The sequence below is a fragment of the Zosterops lateralis genome (assembly GCF_965231275.1).
Source record: "Zosterops lateralis genome assembly, chromosome: 2".
NCBI lineage: Eukaryota > Metazoa > Chordata > Aves > Passeriformes > Zosteropidae > Zosterops > Zosterops lateralis.
In genome coordinates this window covers 4,573,398-4,598,431 of record NC_139763.1, presented here as the reverse complement: position 1 = coordinate 4,598,431, position 25,034 = coordinate 4,573,398, and the positions used below count along the sequence as shown (strand labels likewise).

General features: G+C 39.7%; 1 protein-coding gene across 1 annotated transcript in view; it reads left to right on the top strand.

Annotated features, from left to right (window-relative positions):
- The window catches only part of DSCAM (DS cell adhesion molecule), a gene marked incomplete at its 5' end in the record, with an annotated part of 456,489 nt that overhangs the window by 53,974 nt on the left and 377,481 nt on the right, over nt 1-25,034 (top strand). The window contains 2 exons of the mRNA XM_083855847.1: nt 9,673-9,990; nt 13,280-13,426. Of these exons, the coding sequence (XP_083711973.1) occupies nt 9,673-9,990; nt 13,280-13,426 (465 nt within the window). The remainder of the gene's footprint in view (nt 1-9,672; nt 9,991-13,279; nt 13,427-25,034) is intronic.

Sequence of the window (25,034 nt, the reverse complement as noted above, 5' to 3'; positions counted from 1 at the left end):
GAGGTTTAGGTTTAAAAATCCCTTGGCATTTTGGGGTTTTTCTCCTTCTTCATTTTCCAAGCTGGGTGGTTGGCAGGACTGTCTGCTCTGCTGACAGTAGGGTTCACTCCCTCACTCAGCACAAGCAGAGCTCACCCACATAAAAACCCAAAGGATAAGTCTCTGTTTATTATTTTCACTGAAAAATTTGATTTGTTTTGCTTTCCTTTTTGTGTGGAAGAGATGATTTTTTTTAAATTTGTTTCCTTCCTGGACAGGTCTAATAAAAAATATGCTCAGCTTTGCTGTTCATTTGTAAAACTCTGTTGGCCCATTAGGATGTGAAGTTGGTGGCTGTCAAGATTCTCTTAGAAGTTTTAGGTCAACTGCAGCATTTTGAAGGCAAACCCCAGGTTGAAGCCTGTTAAATCTCAGCCAATAAGTTGTTGAAAATAATGGCTCTGCATATGGAAAAAGTGATAATTTTATAATCCAGCTGAAAGAAAAGCTATACAAACAAGGATTAATTCCATTTTTCAAAAACCTGAGACACATCTAATTATCTTTATTTCTGTTGCTTATAAAATATTCTTGAGAGAAAAACAAATCTGAGGCTCTTCTCTTATTTCTGTCCTATTGCTTTTGGTGTTCTTGCAGTGTGTTCCTTATGATAGCAATGAGTGGAATTGGGTTTTTTGGGTTCAATAAGCACAGATCCATAATTTTGCCCATAGATTGACAGCTATCTGGAGCTTTTTCGTTTGGGTTATTTTTTTGTTTGCTTGTGTGTTTTTTTTGTTTGTTTGTTTGTTTGTGTTTTTTTTGGTATTTTTTCCCCCTACAGATTATTCCCTTTTAGCTGATTAAAAGCTCCCCATCACTTGCATCTATTGCATTTGCCCCTCTGCATTTGTGCACTCCACCAAACCCCACACTCCTCTCCCTGCCTCGTGAGCCCTGCTTCTTTTTATAGTTTCACCTGAGGACCTTTTCTTTTAATTGTGGAAGCCTGCTTTGATTTAATGGAAGTTTCTGTCCTCTGAGAATGATAATGTAACGCTGAGTGCTTTTTTTTCCTTAGTGATTATTATTTGTGGGCAAAACCAACTGCATTCTTAATTATCCTCATTAGTGGTTCTGATTTCGAAACTAATTCAGAGGAGAAACCCTTTGGAATAAAAGGTTGAGCACTGGCCCATTGAATCAGAGTAGCAATTTGAAGAAGCATCATTTTTTTGGTGGACACTTAGCAAATTTATATTGTTGAGCCCTAAAAACCCTTCCACAACACACAAATAGTTTTGCATTTTGAGATTTTATACTGTGGGAAGGATGGTGCTCTCCTTTGTTGACTTAAAACTGTGGTGGGTGGTGGTGCTTAATGGGTGTTTTTGTAATTGCATTAGTTTAATATCTTCATCTCTTTGCTAATTATATTTGTAATATCAAATAATTCTGGGCAATTGATTTAATTTTGTTTCCCACGTTAAAGCTATTTTTGATTTTAGCATTGTCTCATAATTCTTCTTTAGGGCTGATTTCACTCTTCTTCATTTTATTAATTCCTTTTTAATAAGACTTACTTTGGATTCTGGTCGGAGCATCTTTATCCAGTGCTGTCTTCCTGTTCTTGAAGTTACTTATTTTGCTTCCACCTGAGATTTAATCCTCGTGTGAGGTGTGTTTTACCCTCCTTCCCCTCCAACAGTGAGGAATATTCAATCTCCATCAATTTAGAGGAGCAAAAGAAATCCCTGTCCAGAGCCAGAATCAAAGCCAAAGTTGTAAAAGTACATTTTCTTTACCCTTGCTCTAATAAAATTTATAATATTTATCAACCTTGTGTGTTAGTCATTAGATAAAACCCCTAGAGGGAGACACGATTATTGTAATGCCTCATCACTCTGATCTTTCCACAATAGCTGCAGTAATTTCTCTAGGTCACTTTGCATAGCCTGTTACTGGATAATTGAGTAGTGATAATAACATCCTTGTTTGTAAGTGTCTAATCAGGTTTTGATTCTTTTCAAATAAGGCTTTTTTTTTTGGTTTTTTTTTTTTTTTTTAGTTCATCAAGGAGAAGTATTGGAGGAAAAAAGGCCAATTTAACCTCTTTTTAATTTTTTTTTTTTAAATCTCTCTTTTTTAAAATCTCAGTCATAGTGATCCAGTATAGAATCTTGAAAAAAAAAAATTAAAAATTATCCTAAATAGTGACACAGCTCATCAGCATTTGCACCCTCCCACCCAGCCAGGCTCTCTCTCCCTGTTCTGCATTGAGCAATCAGCATATTTGTGATTGCATTTGTAATGTTTCCACTGCTGGTTTGAAAGGCACAGCAGTGCATTCAGAAATGTTTCATTTATCAGTTCTCTGTGCGTGCGTGTGTTTATGCAGAAAAGAATTATCTTAGCATATTGTATTGTTTGAATGTCAACAGGATAATTAACCTGTGGTATGATCCTGGTAATTCAGTTTCCTTAAATATAATTTATTGTTTAGGTGGCTTCAGCCATTTTCCCACTAAAGTTGGTTTGGGGTATTTTTTTTTTGGCTGCTTTTTAGATTAATTCCATCAAATTGCCTTACAAGATATTTGTATTTACAGTGAAAAATCAATATTTTATTTTCCTCTGTTAGGGAGGATTTCAATATTTTTTGCTGACCATATGAAAAAAATGAGGCTCAAATTCTCACTTTAAATTTTTTTCTATTATTTTGCTCTAATTGGGTCTTTTGTTCTCTCTAGGTCTCTACCTCACAGCCACATGTTTTTAATGACTGTGGTCACAATGGTGTTTTCTTGCTCTTTTACTCTGATCTCAGGCCAGTGAAAAAGGAGCTTGTCTGGCTGATGGCAGATCTTTCAAAAGAGATGAGATCTTGGGGAGTTCCTTGAGTATTAAAATCCTTCAGACTTCCTTCCACCTGTCTTATTACCTTTTTCTTCCATTTTGCCAAATAATCTCTTTTCTTTAATCTCTTCCCTGTCCTCTTTTGGGGATGAAAGGGAACATCTGGGGTGGCTCTTTGGGGATGATCCTCTGCAGGGACAGGAGTTGGACTTGATGACCCTTGTGGGTCCCTTCCAACTCAGGATATTCTGTGATCTTTGTCTTCATTTTTTGCTCTGATCTCACTGTATCTTTTTATGTGCCACCTCTCACACCAACACAAAATAAAATAAATGTAAATTTAGGCAGCAAACATCTAGCCAGGAGCTAAAAATGTTGGGGCACCTGTGCTGAACTTCTCCAGTTAACTGAGATGTTCAAGAAAGCTGGGAAGTTGTCCTGATCCCTCCCTGTCTGCTGGAGATGGTGGACCAAGTGAATTGAATGATTTTCCCCATCAAGGCAGGGTCTCAGGCAGTGTTTTTCCTCCATTACCTGTGGAGAAAGCTCAAAAACCTGCTCTCCTACCCCAGGCATGATGGGTGGGGCCTTTTAGGGAAAGGCTTCTTCCAGAATATTGGTATTTTATTGTTTTTCTTAAACTTCGATTAGAGCTTGATGAGCTGATAAGAATACACGGGTTCTTAGTCCTTAAACTTCTTAAGGGAATGTGTCTCCTGCTGCTTTGCAGAACTTTTTCCAAATGTCTGTTTGCAAAACTTTTTCCAGATATCAGTTTTTTCTGGGATGTGTTGTCCCATCATGGCAAAAAGCAGTCCCAGGTGTCTGCCATTCCAAATTCAGCACTAGGAGCTTAGGCTTTATTAAATACTGTCCTTTCTTTAATTTCTTATTCTTTTTCTGGTTTTTTTATTCTACTCCTTGGGATTGCCTCTAAGTTTCTTATGTTTAGGCACCTGTATTTAAAAGTGAGAAATTATTACATTTTAAGGTGGCACTTCATACCATTCAATAAATCTGAAGGAAATACTTGATTTTTGCCCAGTTTATCAATCACAACCTCACTGAGGAAAAGAAGGGAGGGAACACTGATGTCCAAAGCTGTGGCAAACCTGAAGTTCCACTGTAACACAGTTCAGGCTGTTCCTACAAACCTGCTGTAGTGCAGGAGTGCAGTCAACTGCTTAATTATGTAATTTATCTTTTCTGTTTTGATTTTTTTATTTTATCTAAATAATCTCAGTGGTCTCTTGGCTCCAGAGTTTCACTTTGATTCATATCTTTTAATTTATGTAAATATTTCATGCTGGATTTGATTAATCAAATGGATGAGAACTAATTTTTTCCCTTAGTTTTAAATTGTTACTCATTCAAGACCAAACTTTCCCCTTGCAAAGACATTACAGGAGCAATATTTAGTCCTTGAAAAGGTTATGGAAGGTGAATTAAATCTAAGTATCAATTAGTTATTCAGAGACATTTTATTCATATTTCTGAGTGTGCTGACTGGTCTCTCAACCAAAAGTATTTCAGTTCTTTCAAGAGCTGAAGAGAAAACTGGGGCCAATTGCAGAACATGAGGCCCAAAAAGACAACTTCAAAATCACAGAAATTTCCTAAAAGATGAAAGAGCACATGATGAAAAGGAATTATGTACAACACCAAGGCTCAGCATTGCATTCTGAGTTGAACAGACACAAAATTTCCTTTTGTTCCATGGAAACTCCAGGAAAGTTTTCACTTTTTGGCATCTTTAGGGTGAAGGTTCTTGCAGCTGAAGCAACCTGAAGGGGGGACATTGTGGAGGAAGGGAAGAGGACAGATGGTTTCATGATTTGCTTTTGCATTCCTTCTCTCATCTCTTTGTTGGTGCTGATCCCTCTTTGTCCAGATCCAGATCCTACACAGGGATTTTAATGCTGTAATTTAAATTTAGGATCTTCTCTCACACACCTCAGTGACACCCCCTTCTGCCCAGTGAAAAGGAGAATTCAGAAACAGCAGTTTCAGCCTGGTTTGCCTTGTGAAGATGTTGGAACTTTAGAAGCTAAAAATGTCAAGTTTTCTGTGTTAAAAGGTGCTGACCCTCAAGCAAACACCACATTTCACTTGAAGCCTTAAAACGAGCTCCCAAGATTGAGTAAAAACACAAGAGTTGTAAGTGTAGAGTTTGAATAGTATCGTGTAATCTCACGAGGTGAAAAACTTAAATTTAAAATTTTAGTGTAGTAACACATGTAAATCAAGATAAAGAATTTTAAGCATTGTCTAAGTCCTTCTGCTTCCTTCTTCTGCATGAATTTAAGTAGTTTTCTGTAATTAAGTAAAAAAGTCCACATTGCAACCCTTAAGTACTCATTAAATCAAAAGTATAAATAATGTGTCATTTAGTTGTTAAGTAATTATCACTTAAATAATCTTAAAAAGAGTTAGAAGCACTCCATTTTACCTTTGTTTTCCAACTTACCAGTTAGAGCCCACAGCTCTAATTAAATTTTAAATAAAACAAAACAAAACAAAAACACCCCAAACAGCAACAACAAAAACCCACCAAAAAAACACCAAACAAAACAAAACAACAACAAAAAACCCCCAACAAAACAAAACAAAACAACCAAAAAACACAAAAAAACCAAAACAAAAAATAACAAACAAACAAACAAACAAAAAACCACCAAGCAAAAAAACACCCCAAAAATCCAAGCCAAAACCTTTACATGAAGCCTTGAAAAATCCCAGCCTCAGAGGCAAGAGATATTGGCTGGGTCCTTGTAGAAGACCTTCAAGTGATCACCATGCACAGATGTAGGAGCTGGAGACCTGGAGGAGTGACCTGCCTGAAGGGAGAAATGGCCACCTCTGTAAAAAAAAAAAAAAAAAAAAAAAAAAAAAAAAAAAAATCAGTCTATTCTTATCTGTGCCAATAGCTACAGGTGTTGGAAATGCCAAAATCAGCCTAAATTTTCACAGCTGTGTGTCCATCCTGGTTTTACCCTGGCTCCCAGTGCTCAGTGTCCCTGGGTGAGGGAGGTCAGCTCACAGCCCCACTGAGCAGCCTGTAAAGGATCAGCTCAGTTCAAAAGAGGTCCCTCAAATGCCAACAGGAATTTTGCATCTGGCTGATGTATCCAGCCCTTTGTTTTAAGCACAGGAGTGTTGTTTCCACTGAAAATCAGGAGAAACTCTGTTGGCTGTAAGCTTTTGTCAGTTCCTCTTATCTCTTATCAAATACTTGAGAGTAAGGGATATGGATTGAACATGCTAAAAATTTATCCTCCTCCCATCTCCCTCCCTTCCCTCTGTTTTTCCCTGCCCAATACCTCTCTCCCCATTCTTGGAGGAGTGAGATCCTGGCATCCATTGAGCCTTAGACTCCAGAAGTGTTTCTTGTCCTTTGATCTGATAAACTGTTGATGCTGTCCTTTAACCACTCAGCTGAAGACATAAATCTCTGCCTCCTTGCCCCAAAGTGCTTTCAGGTGCAGCTTGTTTGTCACCTCTTCATTCCAGCTGGGGCACCTGAGCACTGCTGAGGTGCAGCCTTGCTCCTGTTTCCCTCCAGAATTATTGGTTTTGGTAATAAATAATCCTTATTCAGGAATAATCTTTGCCTTTTCTTTACTTTCACTCAGAAATGATGTGATCTCTGTCCAGGCCAAGTGTAGTCACTCTGCTGCAAGAGTTTTCAGTTCTGCCTTGGGTGTTATTTTCTCTTCTATGATTGCCTTTTTTTTTTTTTTTTTTCCATTCTTCAGGTATTTCTCTTTGCTGTGTTATTTCCATAACTTCCATCAGTTTCCCTTACCACTCTCCCTTGCAGCTCTTAGTCTGAGTTGCTGCTGCTTTTTTGAAAAATACAGTGTTTAGTTGGATCATATTCTATCATTAAGCCACATATAATTAATTACACATCATCTTTGACTTGTCTCAGTTTCAATTAGGTTTCAATAAATCACTTGCTCTGTCATTCAGCTAATCCCTCTCTTCCTATGCAACATTGAGGAGAAATATCTTTTTAATAAAAGCTTCCAAAATCCCATTTTTGTCTATTGGATGTCTCCAAGCAGCTTACACAGTGAATTCCACCACAAAAAAAAAGCATCTGGGCTGTCAGCATTGTGTATGAGTGTGTGTATTACAGCACTGTGATTATTTTCCAGGGATCTTGGTGTGTTTGTGGCTGCCATTAAAATGAATGCTTAGCAGATGCTGGGTTAAAATGAAGCACTATTGTGCTGGCTGATGGAATGAAAGTTTGTCAAAAGTACTGAAAGCTTCTACAGGGGATACAAAGCAGCTGGAAAAATTCATTGTTCTGTGAGTCTCCAGCTCAGCTGTGCCGTGTTTGACTGGGAAGTTACATTCCATGGAAGTGTCAAACAGAGTTCCTGATATTTTTCTATTTTTATGGAATTCATAAATTGGTATTTACCTCTTTGTTCTCGGCCAGGAAAGCTACTGGATTTGCTTGAACATGTGCTAAGAAGCAGCACAGCATAATAAGAGCTGGCAAATGTGAACTGTGTTTATTACTTCTACGTGAATGTCTTGTTGGCCAATGGAAATTTAAATGACCCGTTGATTGTTTCATTTGTATTTGTAGAGAAAAGCTTGTACAGCAGATGAACAATGCTAAATTGTTTTTTTTTTTTCCAGTTCTCTATTATGTTACCAACAATGCTGTTCTCTGCTTCAGAGTACAACTATAATTAGAAATGTGATTATGTAAAAGTGGCAGCATCTTATTCACTCCTTCTGAATGAGGATTCAGCTTCTCCCTGTGCTTAGTCCTACTGTGCCTATTTTTCCAGATGCCAGAGTTCCTCTTGGGGTTGCACCCACTAGGTGGAACTTTTCTTGCAGGGGATTTTATTCTGGCTGAACTGCCTCATCTAAGTGCAGGAGCTCAGCTCCAGAGTTGAAATTTCTCCTTTCTGAAAGTGCCTTTCAACCTTCTCTGTGCCACTCATTTATCCATCTCCTGCATGCCAGACATCTTTCCCTGTTGGAGAGGATGACTCCCTTTTTTTTTTTAATTTCCAGGGATTCCCAGAGCCAGTTTTGCTCTCTTTTGAGTCTCTCCTGATGATATTTAGAATTGACACCTTCCCACCTTGTATCTTTGCAAGATATCAAAAGAGAGAAGGGAAAAAATAGTCTATTTTGTGCTCCAAACTATCATAGAATACAGTGGCAGAGTTAGACAAGAGAGTTCATGGCTTAGCATTGGGATTGCAAGTTCTTTCTGCAGGATAATAGAATCCTTCTTCAAATCTGCAGAATTCTTCTGCAAATGAAGGCTACCCTGAAATCTGTCTCATCACTTCTCTCATCCAGTGGAGTCACCTTTTCAAAAAATGACCCTTTACCAGCCTTGCTTTAGAAAGTCCTGTCAGAATCTACTGCATTCAAAATACAGTGAAACATCCAAGTCTCTGTGTCTGTGCCAAGCAAAACTGACAAGATTTTGGTTTTTTTTTACAAGTGAGCACTATATGCAAATATAAAGCAGGTTGGTGGTATTGGAATATATCCTACCATTTATTGGAAAGCAAAAATCATATGTTAGGCTTAGTAGCCCTCCAACAGACGTTAGGGAGGGTACTTTAGAGGAAATATTGGGGAACATTTAAACCACCTGGGGACTTCAGTCCCTCCAGTGAGAGCTGAGCAGCTCATGGCAGAAGTGGTTAATCTGGTGCTCTGACTAATAGTGACTCTTTCCAGTGATACAGAATCTTCAGTTTAAAGTTGGGAGTGGGACTCCATGGAGTCAACATGGATGGCAGAACCAGGATTATCACAGGCACCTTGGTTTAGAGGTCTTTGCTAGAAAGACCTGACCAAATTATATAAAGCACTTACATTACTGTATCTGTATTAAGTACAGACATGTATTACTATTAAGGAGTTATGGGAATTTTTTTTCACTACTTGCTCAGTTCCTTTTATTACTTTATAAATATTTTTTGCCATGGAAAGACTGTAAAAATAAATTTAGGGATGCCAACAGAGACTGCCTGTTTTCTAGGCAGAAATTCAGTCACTGGAAATCTCATAAAAGCAGATTACTGATAGATTTTTGCAGGCTCTACTGATGCTTTAAGTTTTAGCTTTCCTGTTTTTCAGATTCTGTGCTGCCTAGAGATGTAGTTCAGAGCCTCACATTCAGTGTCACTCAGCTCTTCACTGAGTAGGGAGACAAAACAAATCCTTTTCCTGCTGGAGACCAAGGACAACTTTCAGACCCAAAAGCACAAATAAGGGTGACTGAAGAGAAAAAATAGAAGGATGGAAGTTCACAACCTGAAGCTGTAATTGGACAATTAAACCCAATATGCAAATGGACCAAAACTTAGAAAAGAGTGAGACCTCATGACCGGTTGTCCATTTTGTGACCATTTTGGGTCCACCTTGGGTGTAGCCCAGGCCAGGCTCTTGTCCTGCCCAAGGTGTACCCTGGAGGCCTTTTAATAAATACCTGCTTTATTCTCTAGCTCTGTCCAGTCTGTTTCAGGTCAGCCTTCCCAAGGCATCAGTACAAATGGTGCTGCCTCAGGAAGTGCAGGAGTGCGCGGATCTGTATCTGTTCCACCAAAAGGGGTTTCTCATTTTACTTTTGGGTGTAAACCACTTAAGGTGTTTAACATGGCAGTATTTTCTTCAAAAAGGAGAAACATTTTATTATTTTATTTACTTATCAGAGCAGACATTAGCATCCAGATGCTTTGATTACCTTCCCTGGGCGCCGCGTCTGACTCGGCGTCGAATCGTTTCGCGCGCGGCTGAAAAAATCTCTCAGATTTTCAAGGTCTGTTCTTTTTTTTTGTCTTGCAGTTTTCAGTGAAGAGCTACACGCCAGTCTCTACTTTGTCAATGCATCTCTGCAAGAGGTAGTGTTTGCTAGCACCACAGGGACTCTGGTCCCCTGTCCAGCAGCGGGGATCCCCCCGGTGACGCTCAGATGGTACCTAGCGACGGGCGAGGAGATCTACGATGTCCCAGGGATCCGCCACGTCCACCCCAATGGCACTCTCCAAATCTTCCCCTTCCCTCCTTCAAGCTTTAATAACTTAATCCATGATAACACTTACTATTGCACAGCTGAAAATCCTTCAGGGAAAATCAGGAGTCAGGATGTTCACATTAAGGCTGGTAAGTGGGAGTCTTTTGTTGGATTGGGATTGAGGAGGGAGGGAACTTGGGTGTTTCAGGGAGTGGCAGCAGATATCAGCCAAGGGAGGTTGGCCAGAAGTGTAACCTCTAAACTCTTAACAATATTAAGTAATATTGTGAATTCTTTCCTCTCCTCCCCAGTTTGAATCAAAATTAGCTTTCCAAACATCAGTTGAGCACAAGGAGAAACCAACTGATAATCAAGTCAACAATCAAACCATGCTTGCACATTAAAGAACTGTGTGAGAAAAAGATGGATTTTGTGCATGGGCTGGAAGAGAAGAGGAATGCTTGGTCTAAAATCACACCTCTCCTCCCTTGTTGTGCTTTGTTTTGAGAGAGAAGTTTGTGTCCCCTGCAATGATTCAGCAGCTGATGTGGGTCCATGGGCAGTGTTTTCTCTTTAAGCTAAAATATGCAAATGAGCAGAATGGTTTTGCATCTGTTTTCGGTACTGACTGGGTCAGCCAGTGGGGAATTACAGAGGGATCAAAATCAGGCCTTTTGTTACAACACAAACACATGATTGCACAGCTTTTGAAGGTTTTGGTCTATCTGCTTCAGTTAATTAAAATATTCAAACAAACAAACAAAAAATAGTCTGGGAGCTGACCCTTGGCAAATGCAAATACTTGGAAGCTCTTTATTGTTGGTGGAGCTATGCTTGACTTTTTTCAGAAGAGAACACCCTTTCCTCTGGAGATTTATCTTCACAAGAGTTTCACAGGGAAAAAAAAAATGTGAACAGTTTACAAGGAGATTTGCCTGAGACTTTCTTTTTAAATAATAAAATGCCTTCTCTTCTTCTCAACAATAAGTTAACATTCAGAGATCCGTAGTTCGTAGGCAGCTGGGAAGCAAGAATAAAAACCAGGTTTCCATGAAATTCATGTCTCATGAAAATTTTAGTCTGGGAAAGTGGGTTTTCTTGCACAAGAAGCATCCAGTAGAAGCAAGTTATCATGTTACATATATGGGGAGGACTATGATGGTCTTCTTATGAAATTATTTAGTTGTCCATAAAAAACCACTTTAAAATCAAAGATTCATATGAACATTGTAACCAACTTTGTTTGAAACGTGGTTCTGGTTTTTGAGCTTTTGGTTTTACTTTCATGGATTTCTGGACAAGTTCTCTGGTAGAATTATATTTTGAGACAGTTTATTTTTGTATTTTCTGGATTTTTTTAATGTGTCTCCATTTTGAACATCTTTTGGGCAGTATTAGTTCCCAGAATTGCTTTATAATTTTTAAATTTCTTAGATAAACCAATGTGGTGATACAAAGGAGGCTAAAACTTGCAGTGTTGCTGGCTAAGGCTCTGAACTGATGTTCCTTAAGGCGTAAAACTTTCATCCATGGAACTCCAAAACAAGACTTCACCCTCTGCCTGAGAAATGAACCTTGCAAATAAAAGCAGGACCTTAAAAAAGGACTTCTCAGCTGGTGGTGTAGCTGCTTGGCTCAGAAGATTCTCCTAATTGTGTTTTCCTGTGATTGAGGGGTTACACAAGCCCTTGGAATAGATCCTCACTGATAGCTGTGGTCTGCCACTTTCTCCATGAATTCTGGCTCACAGAAATGCTCATTCCTCTTATTTCAGGGTTTCCCTTCTTTCCATTGTCCTACCCAGTGCAACTTCTCTTGTCCCAGCAATATTAGTTAGATGTGAATGGTTTTTCCATTTGTGCTTTTATCCTCCTTGTCCATCCAGTTGTTTTGTTTTTTTCTTTTCTCTTTTTTCATTAATTTAATTCTTTAGACTCAAGGCAAATGCTGTGCTGATTCTAAACATTTTTTGAATCATGTTGGATTTTATTATAACATGGTTTTGTTTAATACAATTGTGGCTTTGTTTCTGGTTGTTTTTTTTTTTTTTTTTTTTTTTTTTTTTTTTTTTTTTTTTTTTTTTGTTTTTTTTTTTTTGTTTTTTTGTTTTTTTGTTTTTTTTTCCCATTTACTGATTTCTTTCAGGGCTGGTCAATCAAATATAGCTCTCCTCTAACTCTCATTTCTCTGTGTTCCTGACACACATTTCTTTTTTTCTCTCTGTCACCTCCATCGATTTTCTCCTTCGGTTCACTCTTCTTCAAAATCCTAAATGACACTGACCTTCTCTTCTCCCCTCTAGATGTCTAATTCACACACAGCTCCTGCATGTTCCTCTGTGCTCTTTGGAAGAGCAGAAAACCCTTTGTGAAGGGAAATGTGGCTGGGGAAACTGCGCAAGTAACATAAAACATTGTCTTGGTTTGGGAAGACAAGTATGTGCCAGGGAAAATCTCCTTTGGAAAGGAGAATGTAAACCCCCTCCCTCTGAATTATTATAATTTTGAAATTAAAGGTTTTCATGCAAAAATTTCGGAATAGGAATAACATTTCTTTACTAGGAATATTAAGAATACAAATGTAGGAGTACGAAAAAACAAGCAAACAAACAAAAATTCTAGAAACTCTGACAGAGTCAGAACACAACCTGACACCCTGTTGATTGGGGGTTGGGAGCAGTCCAAAATAAACCCTCCTGGAGTAACAGATGTGGTTCTGTTGGAGTAGAGATGATGCTGTAGAAGGGTTCAGTTGTGGTGAGATGGGTCTGGTCTTCCTCCAGGAATCCAATGGAGACACTGGATACCTGGTGTTCCTATGACTCAGGTTTGACCCAGGTGGGAATGCTGGGCTCCTCCCCCTGGGTGGAGCATCTCCCCATGGGATGATGGAATTGTATCAGCCCTGCAATGAGCCTGGATGGCCCATGAACAGCAGAAATCCCCTGGAGGGAGGATGGGTCCTGGGAGAGATAAAGAACACTGCCCCAGCTGGTTTTAACAGCTGCCCATTAACAGAGGACACCCACCCCCTTCCCCTTCTGGAGTAACGAGATAAAGAAAAACATCTCCCCAACTGCTTTCAACAGATGAAATAGAATACACTTTTTTTTTTTTTTTTTTTTTTTTTTTTTTTTTTTTTTTTGACCCAAGACAAACATAACACCATTTTCCCACATAAACATGCAGTTCCCACCAGAGCCTCCCAGAACTGGGTGAGGAAAGAGCACAGAGTAAGAGATGCAGACTTTGAGCAAACAAAAAGATCTGGGAGTCCTTTTGTACCAACTTACAACCAGCCTTGTAAATGTGTGTCATTCACTGAGATAAGAGCTCACAGCCTGATTCTGGGTGGGCACTTTGCAAGGCTCATCAAGGGAGAGGGTGAGAGATGTGGGGCTGCAGTTCATTTAACAACCCCTCCCCTTTGTCCCTGCAGTTTTACGGGAACCCTATACAGTCCGTGTGGAGGACCAGAAAGCCATGAGAGGCAATGTAGCAGTGTTCAAGTGCATTATCCCCTCCTCTGTGGAGGCATACATCACTGTTGTCTCATGGGAGAAAGACACAGTCTCGCTTGTCTCAGGTAGGCTCTTATGGATTTTTTATTTTCTTTTTTTTTTTTTTTTCCCAGCTGGCAATGGCAGAGATGTTTCCTGTTTCTTTCTTTTCCCCCAAAAAATGCCTGGTGTTTACTTTGGTTCAGTTATAACTGAGTGGGATGTCATCCTCCCAGTAATGTATTTCACTCCAGTGCTGCTGACTCTGTGTGTGTGACATGAAGGCTTCAGACAGCCCTGCTTTTCTAGCCTGCTTGAGGGGAAAATAACATGTTTTTTGTTTTATACCAGACATAAAACCAGCTTTCTGGATGCTGTGGCAGTGGGTTTGCATTTTAACTTTGATGAAGAGCTCCTGCATGCCAAAGAAATTCGAGTGTCATAAACATGTGCTGGGTTGTAATTGTTTTTAGTAGTGGTGTTACTCACGGATTAGAAGAAATCCTGAGTCTAAATTAGTTTGGTTATGTTTAAATGAGGTATGTAATCAATATTTATAGTTTCATAGCATTTTCATCCCAGATATCTTCACAGATAACAGTGGAGGCTTAAGCACTGCCATAAACTGAACATATTGAAGTGAAACAATCTGTACTAAAGCAGTTATGTGCATTAATCTATTTACTGTCAGAGGGAGAAAATGTGAGGCATTGTTCAGGAATTTGGGCAAAGAAAATCTAACATTTTAAAGCATAAAAGATTGCAAGAAATTCATGGGAGAACGAATAGGCAGGAGAAATATTTTCAGTATAGTACAAATCTGAATTATATATAATGCAGAGTGCAGCTGTTGTTACACATACAAATGATTTATGTGTGCAGAAATTGCAAATGTATTGTTCCAGGGGCTGTGCAAAATGGGAAAAAAAATAGTTTGAGTTAAATGTTGCTGCAGAGTCTACTCAGGAATATGTTTGTGTTTATGATGCTCAAGTGTGTGGAAATGTTTTTGTACGCCTCCTCAGTATATTAATAATTTTTATTCTCTGACAAATTGTGTCATTGATGGCAATACCTGTGTCTCTGCATGGCTCATGTTATAGATTTAATTTCTCTCCATGTTTTATTGATTCCTGACATCACCTTGCAATATTTTTTTTTTCAAAAATCAGAATTCAAAGAACTTTGTAAGCATTTATCAGATATTTAAAAACCATGTAATTGATGACCAGTTTTTCTATGTTGCTAGTGCCCAGTGTAAGCTTGGTAAATTCACTTCCTTATTATGCTCTTGGGTTTTGATAATATCATAATTTTTTTGTTATTGAGCAACTGCAACTGGGTGTGTTTGCACAGGGGTCTGTAATATCTGAATTTCTGGACTCAGCAGCACTTCAGCCAACACAGGTCAGAGTTGTATCTCAGTACAAAAACAAGCTTTCCATTATTCTGGATATATTGATGCAGAATTATGCTTAAGGTTCTCCAAACTATGGTTGCAACTATTTAGCACAACAGTGGATGGATGTGCTTATTGTGCTTCACCTTAAAATAATCTGCTCTGTGGTGTATCTGTATGTCTGAGTCTTGGCTGGAGGAAAAGAACATTAATTTCTTCATGATTAACTACCTTATTTTTTTTCTAAGTTTATGCATTGTGTATCATAAGAAAATGTCCATGTTTTCTCTGGAAACAGAGGTTGAGAGGATGGAATCTGAATTCCTTCTACCCCTGTGGTATCAGAGAGGGCTCAATCCTACCTTCACCTTGGAATCAGGAGTAGGGGACACCCAGGTCTCTGTATTCTCCTCTTCAGGGAGAAAATATGGCAGTTCTTCAAAACATCATTGCCACCACTTACAAATAATTTATTTTTTATTGGCCTATATTGGTTTTAATCCCAATTTTTGGGGGATAAAACTGTGTAATAACATTTAACTGTATGGATCTAAATATAATTTATTTTTCTTTTGCTTTGTGACAATGGTTGACAAGGCTAAAATCATTAAAAATATAATACAAACTTTAGCAAGTTTCTTATTATCTCACAATCCCTCAATTCTGCAGTTGGGGAATTTAAATGAAAATAAAACATAGTTCATTAGAACAGATGCTGTAGAAAACCCAATTTATTGTATTTTCTTTAGAGTGCAATACTAGATTCTCTGATCTTGCACACAGAAAAGTATTGGAAGCTATTAAATATTGGAAAATATCAAGTTCTTATTTATTATCTTTTTTGTTGTTGTTGTTCTAAATAACTGATTTATTGGTTATTCATTAACATCTTCAAAAATGAGAACCAGCTTTAGAGGAAACCTCTATTGTGAAAGGAAAGAATATAAAGAGAGTTATAAATATATTTGAGAATGATGCTTATCATGATTTGAAGAGGACAAGGCTTTTGTGGGGAAAAAAAAAAGGTAGTATTTACTTGAAAAATAAAAAAAAGCGAAGAGAATGAAATAAAGTGTGTGAGTGGAGAGGGTAAAGATGAGAACATTTTCTGAAGGGAGCTGACAAGAAAGATGGGGAGAGACTTTTTACAAGGGAAGAAGTGACAGGAGGAAGGGAGATGGCTTGAAATTGTCAGAGAGCAGGTTTAGATTAGATATTAGGGAGAAATTCTTTACTATGAGAGTGGGGCGGGCTTGGAGAAGATTTCTTAGATTTGCTGTGGCTGCCCCTGGATCCCTGGCAGTGTCCAAGGCCAGGTTGGACATTGGGGCTTGGAGCAGCCTGGGACAGTGGGAAGTGTCCCTGCCATGGCAGGGGGTGGCACTGGATGGACTTTAAGGTCCCTTCCAACCCAAACCATCCTGTGCTTCTTTCATTTCCACTGAGATGACACAACCATTTCTAACAGAAGCCAGAGAAGCTTTTTTTTCCTTTTCTTTTCTGAAGGACTTAAACTCCAATGCAATTCTTCCAACAACCACCTAGAATAAATATTTCATGTACCTGTCTATCTGTAGTCCCATTCTGACTACAAGGATAGAGTGATCTGGAGATGTAAGAAGCACTAGAATCCTTTATTTCAGCAATTACTGTTGTAGATGTAGCTGGTTTTTCTTGTTGTGGGTGTTTTCTTTTTTTTTTCTTTTTTTTTTAATGGCAATGCAGTATTTGGAAAAAAAAAAAACAACTTCCAAAACAAACAACAAAAGCATGACGTTTTTACTTTTGCTGGGTAAAAATATCCTGCCTATTTTAGAAAGATTGTTTTAGAAGGGTGTTCCTTGATTAAAACTGTACAATGTTTTTGGTCTTGCCATGATGTGCTATCCTGGACATATCTGTATATTTGGTTTTCAAGGAAGCACAGTGATGTCCACAGTAATCAAAGCGTGTAATAAATCTGGCTGGGCAAGAGCATCTCCTGTTTCCTGGCTGCAATTTTATGTCGTGCCTCCAGGTTATTGTAAAGTAATTGGGAGTTGAAACACATTAAGACCTATTACCAGAGCGTTTCCAAGGAGTATCCCTATAAATCACCCTCCGTGTTCAATAAAGGGGAAGGTGCCCATGTTTGGAGCCAGAAATACCAATTTGTGTGGAGTTTCCATGTGCAAGGACAGCTGCAGCTGGAAAGGTGCGCAGGAGCTTGTTTTCTCTTAGGGAACAGTTCCAGAATTGGGGTTTTGCTCCCTGCACTTTCTCTTTTGATGTGACAGCAAATCTGAGGCCAAAAAGCTTTGACAGGGTCTCCTCTAGGGGCAAAGGCAGCAAGAAAAAAGATTTTTAGAGCAAAGCAAAACCCAATTATTTGGATGAATCTATGTTGAGGAAAAGCAGAAAACACTGAGCTGGACCAGCAAACACAGAGAAATCTTTTCATACTGGAAAACTCCATTTTGAATAATAATGGTGAGAAGGCATATTCAGCTCTCTCCACTGGATACAGCTTTTCAAGAAACAAGCAAACTTTGCAGAGGTGTCTGACAAGCTCTGAAGTGCCAGCAGAATCCAGGATTGATGGTAACTCTGAGAAGTCTCAAGGGGCTCACAAAGTGCAGGTAACTGCTGTACCAAGCTCTGCAGCTGCAGCTACAGGGTCTCTTTTCCTAAAATCCTTCTTTTCTGAAGAGTTTTGCATCGTCAGTTGACTTGAAACAGACTCTGAAATTCATTTGAATTGTAATTAGGAGAGCAAGGCTGTGCAGTTTGCTCTTGTTCTCATAACAAAATCCTGCGTGTTTTCATTAATGGCGCTAAACATAAAAGCTTAAATCAGCCTAGAGGACTGTGTTCATCTAGAATCACCCTAGAATATCTGATAGATATCCTTTCCCTCTTCCTGCTTTCCTTCACAAACCATTCCCAAAGAAGAGACTTTTGGAATCAGCTTTGTGATTACTTGGTAACCACTGAGTGCAGCCTAAGCCCTGCAAACTATGATTCTTGTAATAACAGCCAAAAAAAAAAAAAGACAAAAAATATGAATAATAAAAAAATAAAATAATAAAATCAAGGGACAACAGTACAGGAAAGTGCCAGAGCACAGATTGTGCTTCTGCTCCTGTTGAGCAGCTGCAAGGCAGAGGGGAGTCAAGTGCTTGGCTCATTTCCTCTCCACACACACAACTGTGAAGCTGGAGGAGAAGGGAAAGTGAAATAAGTGCTGATTGTGCTGTGGCCAGGTGAAAGCACAGAGCAGAGCCCACTCCTGCCTTAATTAGTCCCGGAGAGAGCAAAGGATGGGTGTGGTTGTGGGGGAAGGAGGGCAGGAAGGGATTACTGGAAGTGAAGGTCTGTGTAAGGGATCAGCAAAGAGAGAAGGGCAGAATGGAGAATGGATGTAAACAAAGGCTGAAGAATTAACTTGGGTCTGTCACTGCACTCAGTGTTTCTGTCAGGAATGCCTCCTATCCTTAGGATAACTGCAAGGGATTTTGAGTTTTTCTGTGTTTCTGAGCAGTGCCAAGAGCAGGATCATGAGTAAGTTCGTGCTCTGACCTTTCTGAATTCCCATTTTCCTGTCTAATGACACACTGTGCAAGAATCTCCCTGATTTATACATGGACTGTGACTGCTTAAAAAAAAAAAAAAAAAAAAGTAGAAAAGAGAAGTGACAGATAATACCAACTGTGCACAATGGGATATTTGAGTGTGCCCTGGAAGAACAGCAGCTCTGAGGAAAGGTGGGGTGAGCATGGATGGAACAGAGTGGCCTGAAGGGCTGTGAGTGACGTGCTGGTGACAACTGATGAGCCTCCCAGCCAGCCCTGCTTCCCATCAGCCAGGAATTAGTCACACTGGACCACAGCTCCAGAAGTGTCACTGATGTCCACTGACCTACATTTGGCCTAATGAATTGCATTATTTATTTACACGCAGTTCCTCGAGTCTGGTCTTTAAAAGGCTCAAGGGGCTCTTGGATCCCTTTCTGCACAAAGGGCTTTTCTGGACTGCTGTGGCTGGCAGAAAGCAGTCAGTGTTTGCCAGGAGTTACCATGTGCTGATAACATCTGAAACACAGCACTGCAGTTTTGGGCTCTGGAGATTCCAGCAGTGGCTCAGTTTGCACAGAGCTGTGTTGTCAGCCACGAGGTTTGTACATAATGCAAAAAAACCCAAACCCCAAAACACCTCCTCTTTATGCAGAATGGTCCTGTGATCAGAATTTGTTTATTATAATCCAGCCATTTGACTCAGGCCAGGTCTAGCAGAGATAAGCAATGATGTTTCTTGCTTTGCTTTGATGTCAGTGCTTAACCATAGCTGCCAAAACCCAAGAATTCAACATATATTTAACCATATGCCCCTGAATGCTCTGCATGCAAGATTTCTTCTGGTTCCAGGTGGAGTCAGATGAAAACTAATATTTTTTTAATGATTAATATTAGCAACATACATAAAATTTAAAATACATGTCAGTGAGGTTTAATTCTTCTCTTCAAAGTTGTATCAGCACTCAGAAAGCACAGGAGGCAGATCTCTCCCTCTGCAGAACTTCCCTGACTCCCTGGAAAGCTGGTGGGAGTAGCATTCAGCCAGGCTCAGGTCAGGCTGCAGGTTTGCTGTTACAGTAATGTGCTTTCCCAGCTTCCTAAAGACATGCAAAGTGCACTTGCCCATCTCTAAAGACAATATATTGCTTCCTCACTTTCTCTTTCAGCAAGGTTGTTTTCCTGAGGGACCCGGGAAAAAAAATATTGACTGCATTATTTAAGAAATGTTTCATTTCCCACGTTTTTTCCTGAGAGCTCTGTTCTTTAAGAGGACAGTGTCTTACAGCACTAGAAAGTGGAGATGGTAAAAAATTAGCACTTCCTGCTCGTGCAAACAATTTTCACACTTTCCTCTGTCTCATGAACTAAAGTGGGAACTGAGCAAGGCTATGTCCTTCAAACTGTTCACTGAAAGGAATTATAAGAAACAAGCAATAGGATAAGTGGAAATGGCCTCAAGGTGTGCCAGGGGAGGTTTAGGTTGGATATTGGGAAAAATTTCTTCCCTGGAAGGGTGGCCATAGCAGACTGCTCAGGGAAATGGTGGAATTGCCACCCCTGGAAGTGCTAAAACCACATGTGGATGTGGTACTTATGGAGAGAGATTAATGGTTGGACTCAGTGGTCTTGGAGGTTTTTTCCAATCTAATTCCTCTGCCTTCTCTGGGCTCCATTTTTTCTTCCTATTCCATTACATTTTCATCAGGGGAATCATTCTGAAGTTGTGTCTCTGGTATGGGCAGCACTGGATGTGAAGATTTCAAGGATTTCACAGCTTTGTGTGAGCCAGGAGCTGGGAGCCACTTGAGGGGATGGAGATGGAAAGCATCTGATCCACGTGTCAAAAGAAATCACTTTTTGGTAGCACAGAGGGAAGTGAGCAATGTGGTTGTAGCACAGGAGTGGTTTCTGGTCATTTAATCAGCACAGGGAAGTGAAAGGGAGGTGTCAACATCACAGAGACTGGTATTTCCCTATAGAGGGAACTTGTATTCCCTCAGTGTGACTGGACATTTTGGCTGATCTGAGGGCAGAGAACATTGGTGGCTGTTTGTGAGAGATGGAGGAGAAAAATAAAAATATCTTTGAGTGGGGTGTTGTGGTGGTTAAAATCCAGAAAAGTAAAAATTTGCTCTGTCTCACCATATCCAGCAATTTTAATTCTAATGGGATTCACAAATAGTAGCAGTGGCTTTGACATTTCAGAAATTAAACGTGTCTAGGAGAAAAGTGTATCATAATTTTTCTTTCCCCTCTGTTGCCTCTGAGCTTTGGACAGCCCTTCATTTCCATCAATGGGAGGGACCCTTTCCCTCTTCTCACTTTAAAACAAACCAAAATAAAAAACCCAAACCCAACAACCCCTGAATCCTCTTTCTCAATTTTTTCCCCTCAACCCTTTAATTTATTTCCTCTCTACTTAAATTAAAGCATGTGAAAAACTTGATTGGATTCGGGTCCTCTTTAGAATTGCTTTTGCCTTCTTGAGAATTAAACAGAGAGAGAGAGGAGTGGATTGCAAGTCTGCTTCTGGGTAAAACCTTTGAATTTTTATTTTTATTTTTTTTATGATTTATGCCTTTCTCTCTCTTTCCACCTCTGTATCCATCAGTGTGTGTATACATATGCATATACATATATATACACACACATATATGGGCACTTATCACATCTCTCCATGGGCCTGAGGCTCTGTTGGACCATGCATAACATTATCCAATCTGATGCCCAAACCGTTCTGTTTTACCACCTTGTTATTGATGTTGCCAGTCATGAAGAGGTTTCTTTCAGCCTGGCTGAATTCAGTGACACAGTTAGTCTTTCACTGGAAATATCTGTGTCACATTATTTTCTCTCCAGATGTGCTTGAATTTTTTCTTTTCATTTTCCTGGGTGAATCCCATTTTATCACCTGGGCAGCTTTTTCCAGCCCCTGTGGTTCCTGTAATATTAATTCTCTCTGGGGCTTGCAGAGCCTTCAAATAAATTTGGCCTGAATTTAAATGAACTTGATGTTTACCAGCTCTTTATTAAAGGTGAAATAAGAGCAGACAAACTGATAACCTTCCCAGATGCTCACTCAACATTTTCCCATTGTTTCTTTGCTCATTCTTCAGGCAGTTTTTGGTTCACAGGTATTTTCTTGAATGCTTAAGGCAATATATATTTTTTTCCCTTTGGATTGATTTGGATTTGGAGGGGCGTGGTGCCTGAATTTATAGACAGCAAAGCTCAGTGCTGTCAGATTTGGTATCAAAATTCTACAAGCACAGACATGCTTTGATGAACCAACTTGCTGGGTTTAGGTCTGGTTTCACTATTTATTTTCATTTTTGCTTTTTGAAATAGCGACTGTAGCATTGTTTTCTTCCTTACAAATCTCCCCTTGCCAGTAGCCTGTGATCTTGTCACCCTCCTGAGCAGCAGTGGATAAGCAGGTGCTCACATTAAGCACTTGTGTGCTTGAGGTGTCCCATCTAAACCCAGCCTAACCCAGCAAACACCAATGAGCTCTGACAGCTTTGATGTGAGGCCACAAAATTGATGCATGAGATTCATTTTAATGAGTGTGTGCCTGGCTACTGAGAATCCTTTATGGCTGTGGACGTGGCTTAGCTGCACTCTGAGGGGAGCAGAATGGCAAAAAACTTCCACCAGCCGTGGTTTTTAGGTTATTTTTAATACATCCAAAGAGATATCTACAGGTGACATCTGGGAAAAAAAAAACCAAACCACCCAGAAACAGAATAGTCTATTGTTATGTGTTGTACCAGGTAAATTATTTCAATTAAAACAAAACAGGCTGATAAGTCCACAATTTTTTTTAGGGCTGTAGACGGTCTTACTGAAGAAGCTCATTTGGTTTGCCCTCCCTGTCAAGAGTCCAGTTTTAATTGAGAAGCTCATTAGAAGAACGACTCATTAGAAGGAGTTGGAGGTGCCTATCTGGCAGGGCTTTGTTTCATTTGCTGTGACATCAGTGTTGTACCTGGGCTGCTGATCTGTAAAGCCACATTTTAATTGCATGTGTGTTTTCCCTTTGGAAGGAGGTTACATTGGAGGCCAGGTGACCTTTTAGTCAGAATCAAGTGAATTTTTAAAGCCTGTGATCTGGCTGTGTGAGCTCAAGCTGTGCTGGGGCAGATGCTCTGTCCTGCTGCAGAAAGGTGGTAGCTGCAAAGGCTAAACATTTTTTGTCGTGCCAAAAATACCTACAAAACCTAAAGCCAGTGAAATTTTTACAGAAGTGAGAGTACAGAAAAAAAGATTAAACTATTTAGACGTTCTCTGCCACCACCAAAATTGCATTGCAATTGCAATTGCAATTACAGATATTTTTCACAGCAAAAGTTGCCTACCAGTTTATTTTTCTAAATTTTTTTGTTGTTTAAAATAAGTTCTTGCCATGCACTGAAATGCTGGTGGTGTCGAATGGGTTGAAATGTTTCCTGTGGGCCATTGGAGACCGACGTGATGCCAACGCTTTCAGCTGCCAGAGGAGTGTGATCCACAGAGACCTGTCAACAAAAGCAGGTCAACAGGATTGAGCAAGGCAAAATAAAAAAAAATAAAAATCAATAAATCTTTGAATTAATCATGCAGCTGCCAGGGAGAATTATGGGTGCATGAAATGAAGGCTGTAGGTATGTGTCTGTGGCAACTTATTCTCTCCTACCTTGTCGTGTCCTTTCCTGTGCCTGCAGGTTTTTTTCCTCCCCTTGCTGCCACCAGAATGGCTCTGTGTGGATTTGGGTACCTTCATGGGTTACTCACCATTCATTTTGAAGTAACCAATTCTGTTTTGGTTACAGAAATCCCCCTTTTCTTCCTCTCTCTGTCTGCACTGTCACTCTTCTCACTGCCGCGTGCGCTCAGCGTGAATTAATCCAGGATTTCACCTCCAAGGATTGCACATCCTGTGCAGTGAGTTGGACTGAAAGCCAACCTTGCCTGGGTGAACAGAGGAGTTAAAAATTCATGCCAGTGCTGCAGGTGAGGGGACGCCCTTGTGAGCTCCTTCCTTGTGGGGAAGGAGCCCTGGGCCAGCTCTTCCTCCCTGGGGGATGCCCAACTCTTCCTCCCAGGCTGATGTGGCCACTGAACACCTCTGCCAGGGGGGAATGTTCCACCTCTGCTCCCTGGAGCTGGACAGCAGCAGGATGCAGCCATGGGGAACGAAAAGGGCAGCTCCAGGGAATGATTTGACACTGGGGACATGCCTGGGAGGATTCAGGGGCTCATCCCATTTGGATCTCTGTGGTTTCAGCTCCGTGCTTTGGTTTCATCCTCTCCTCCTGCTCCAAAGGATTTATCTCTCATTGCAGCACCCCAGAGGGATTGTTCTCTACAACTTCCCCATGCAAAACTGGAGTGTTTTAATGCTGCAGCTCCTGGGCTGGCAGCAAGGGAGGGTGAGGAGATGAATACCTCGGATCTGTAAATCTTTGTTTCCGCTGCAGATGGGGCAGAGGTCCCTCCTCTGTGCCCAGCTCGCCTCTCCAGCTGCAGAACTGGGTCCTGCCCCGTGCCAGGGATGTCTCCTTGGCTCCCTGCCTGGGGATAAAACTGGCTCTCCTCCAGCTGGGGTACAGCCCAGTACTGGATGCTCACTTGCACTGCAAATTCAAATTCGTTTTCTTCTCTCATCCGCGGCTTACTTTGCAAATAGACACTGATATTCATAAAATCCCCGAGAACAATTGCCCTGCTACTTGTGGAAGGTCAGGGCAGGCTCTGTTCAGGGATTACATATTCCAACTGACATAAAACACTCTTGTTTTTCAATTGCATGCCTAGGGAATTTTTATTTTATTTTATTTTATTTTTCCTAAAGGTTTTTCCCCCCTTCTCCATTAAAAAAGAGAAGCAAATTCCTCACACACTCAGAAAATACATTGTGGTCCAGCTGTGGAGGTGATTTTTTGAATTTTATAAGTAACAAAGAGATAAATAGATTATAGTTTTCTAGAGGAGGCAGAGGTTGTTTGGGTTTTTTTTCTTCTTTTTCCTCTCTCCTTTTGTCAAACATCCTGCTGGTTAAACACCATTGTTTAGTAAACCCACATTTTATTCTATAGAGAGACATAAACCATAGGAAAGTAACATCTTTTTTCTTCTGATATTTGTCTTGCAACTGATCCTCCAGGCAATACCTGAGTGATAATGATGGAAGAAATATTTCCTTCTGTTCTTCTAGACTCACATTTGTTTTGTGCCTCCAAGAGTGCATTTTCTGTGCTGAGCACTGACAATCCTTCCATGTACTCCATTTTCTCATCCAATTTAAAACTATTATTCACACAACACTGACGAAAATGTATTTGTTTAAAAACTAAGAAGTATTTCTGATATGCAAAAGGAAAAATGGCACCAACTGATATATTAAAAATCACCATGTGGGTAAACACAACTAGACAGTATTAAAACTCATCTCTCAAATGTACAAAATATTTTGCGGATTTGAAAAAATAACAAAACTATATATCTATATTCAATTAAAGAAAATCTCATTATATTCAGTGTCTTCTAAAATCAAAACATTTCTGTATAATAAATTTTCAGTATAAAATTTCACAGAAGTCCCCACAAGAACTGATATTTTTACATGTAAATGCAACAGAATTTAAAATATTTTGATTAATTTTGTATTTGTCTGAAATATGATTAAGAATGTATTGCAAAATAATCAAATGTGGAAGGAGCTGCAGATGTTGTGTGTAGTGGAGATAAAAGAAAACAGGA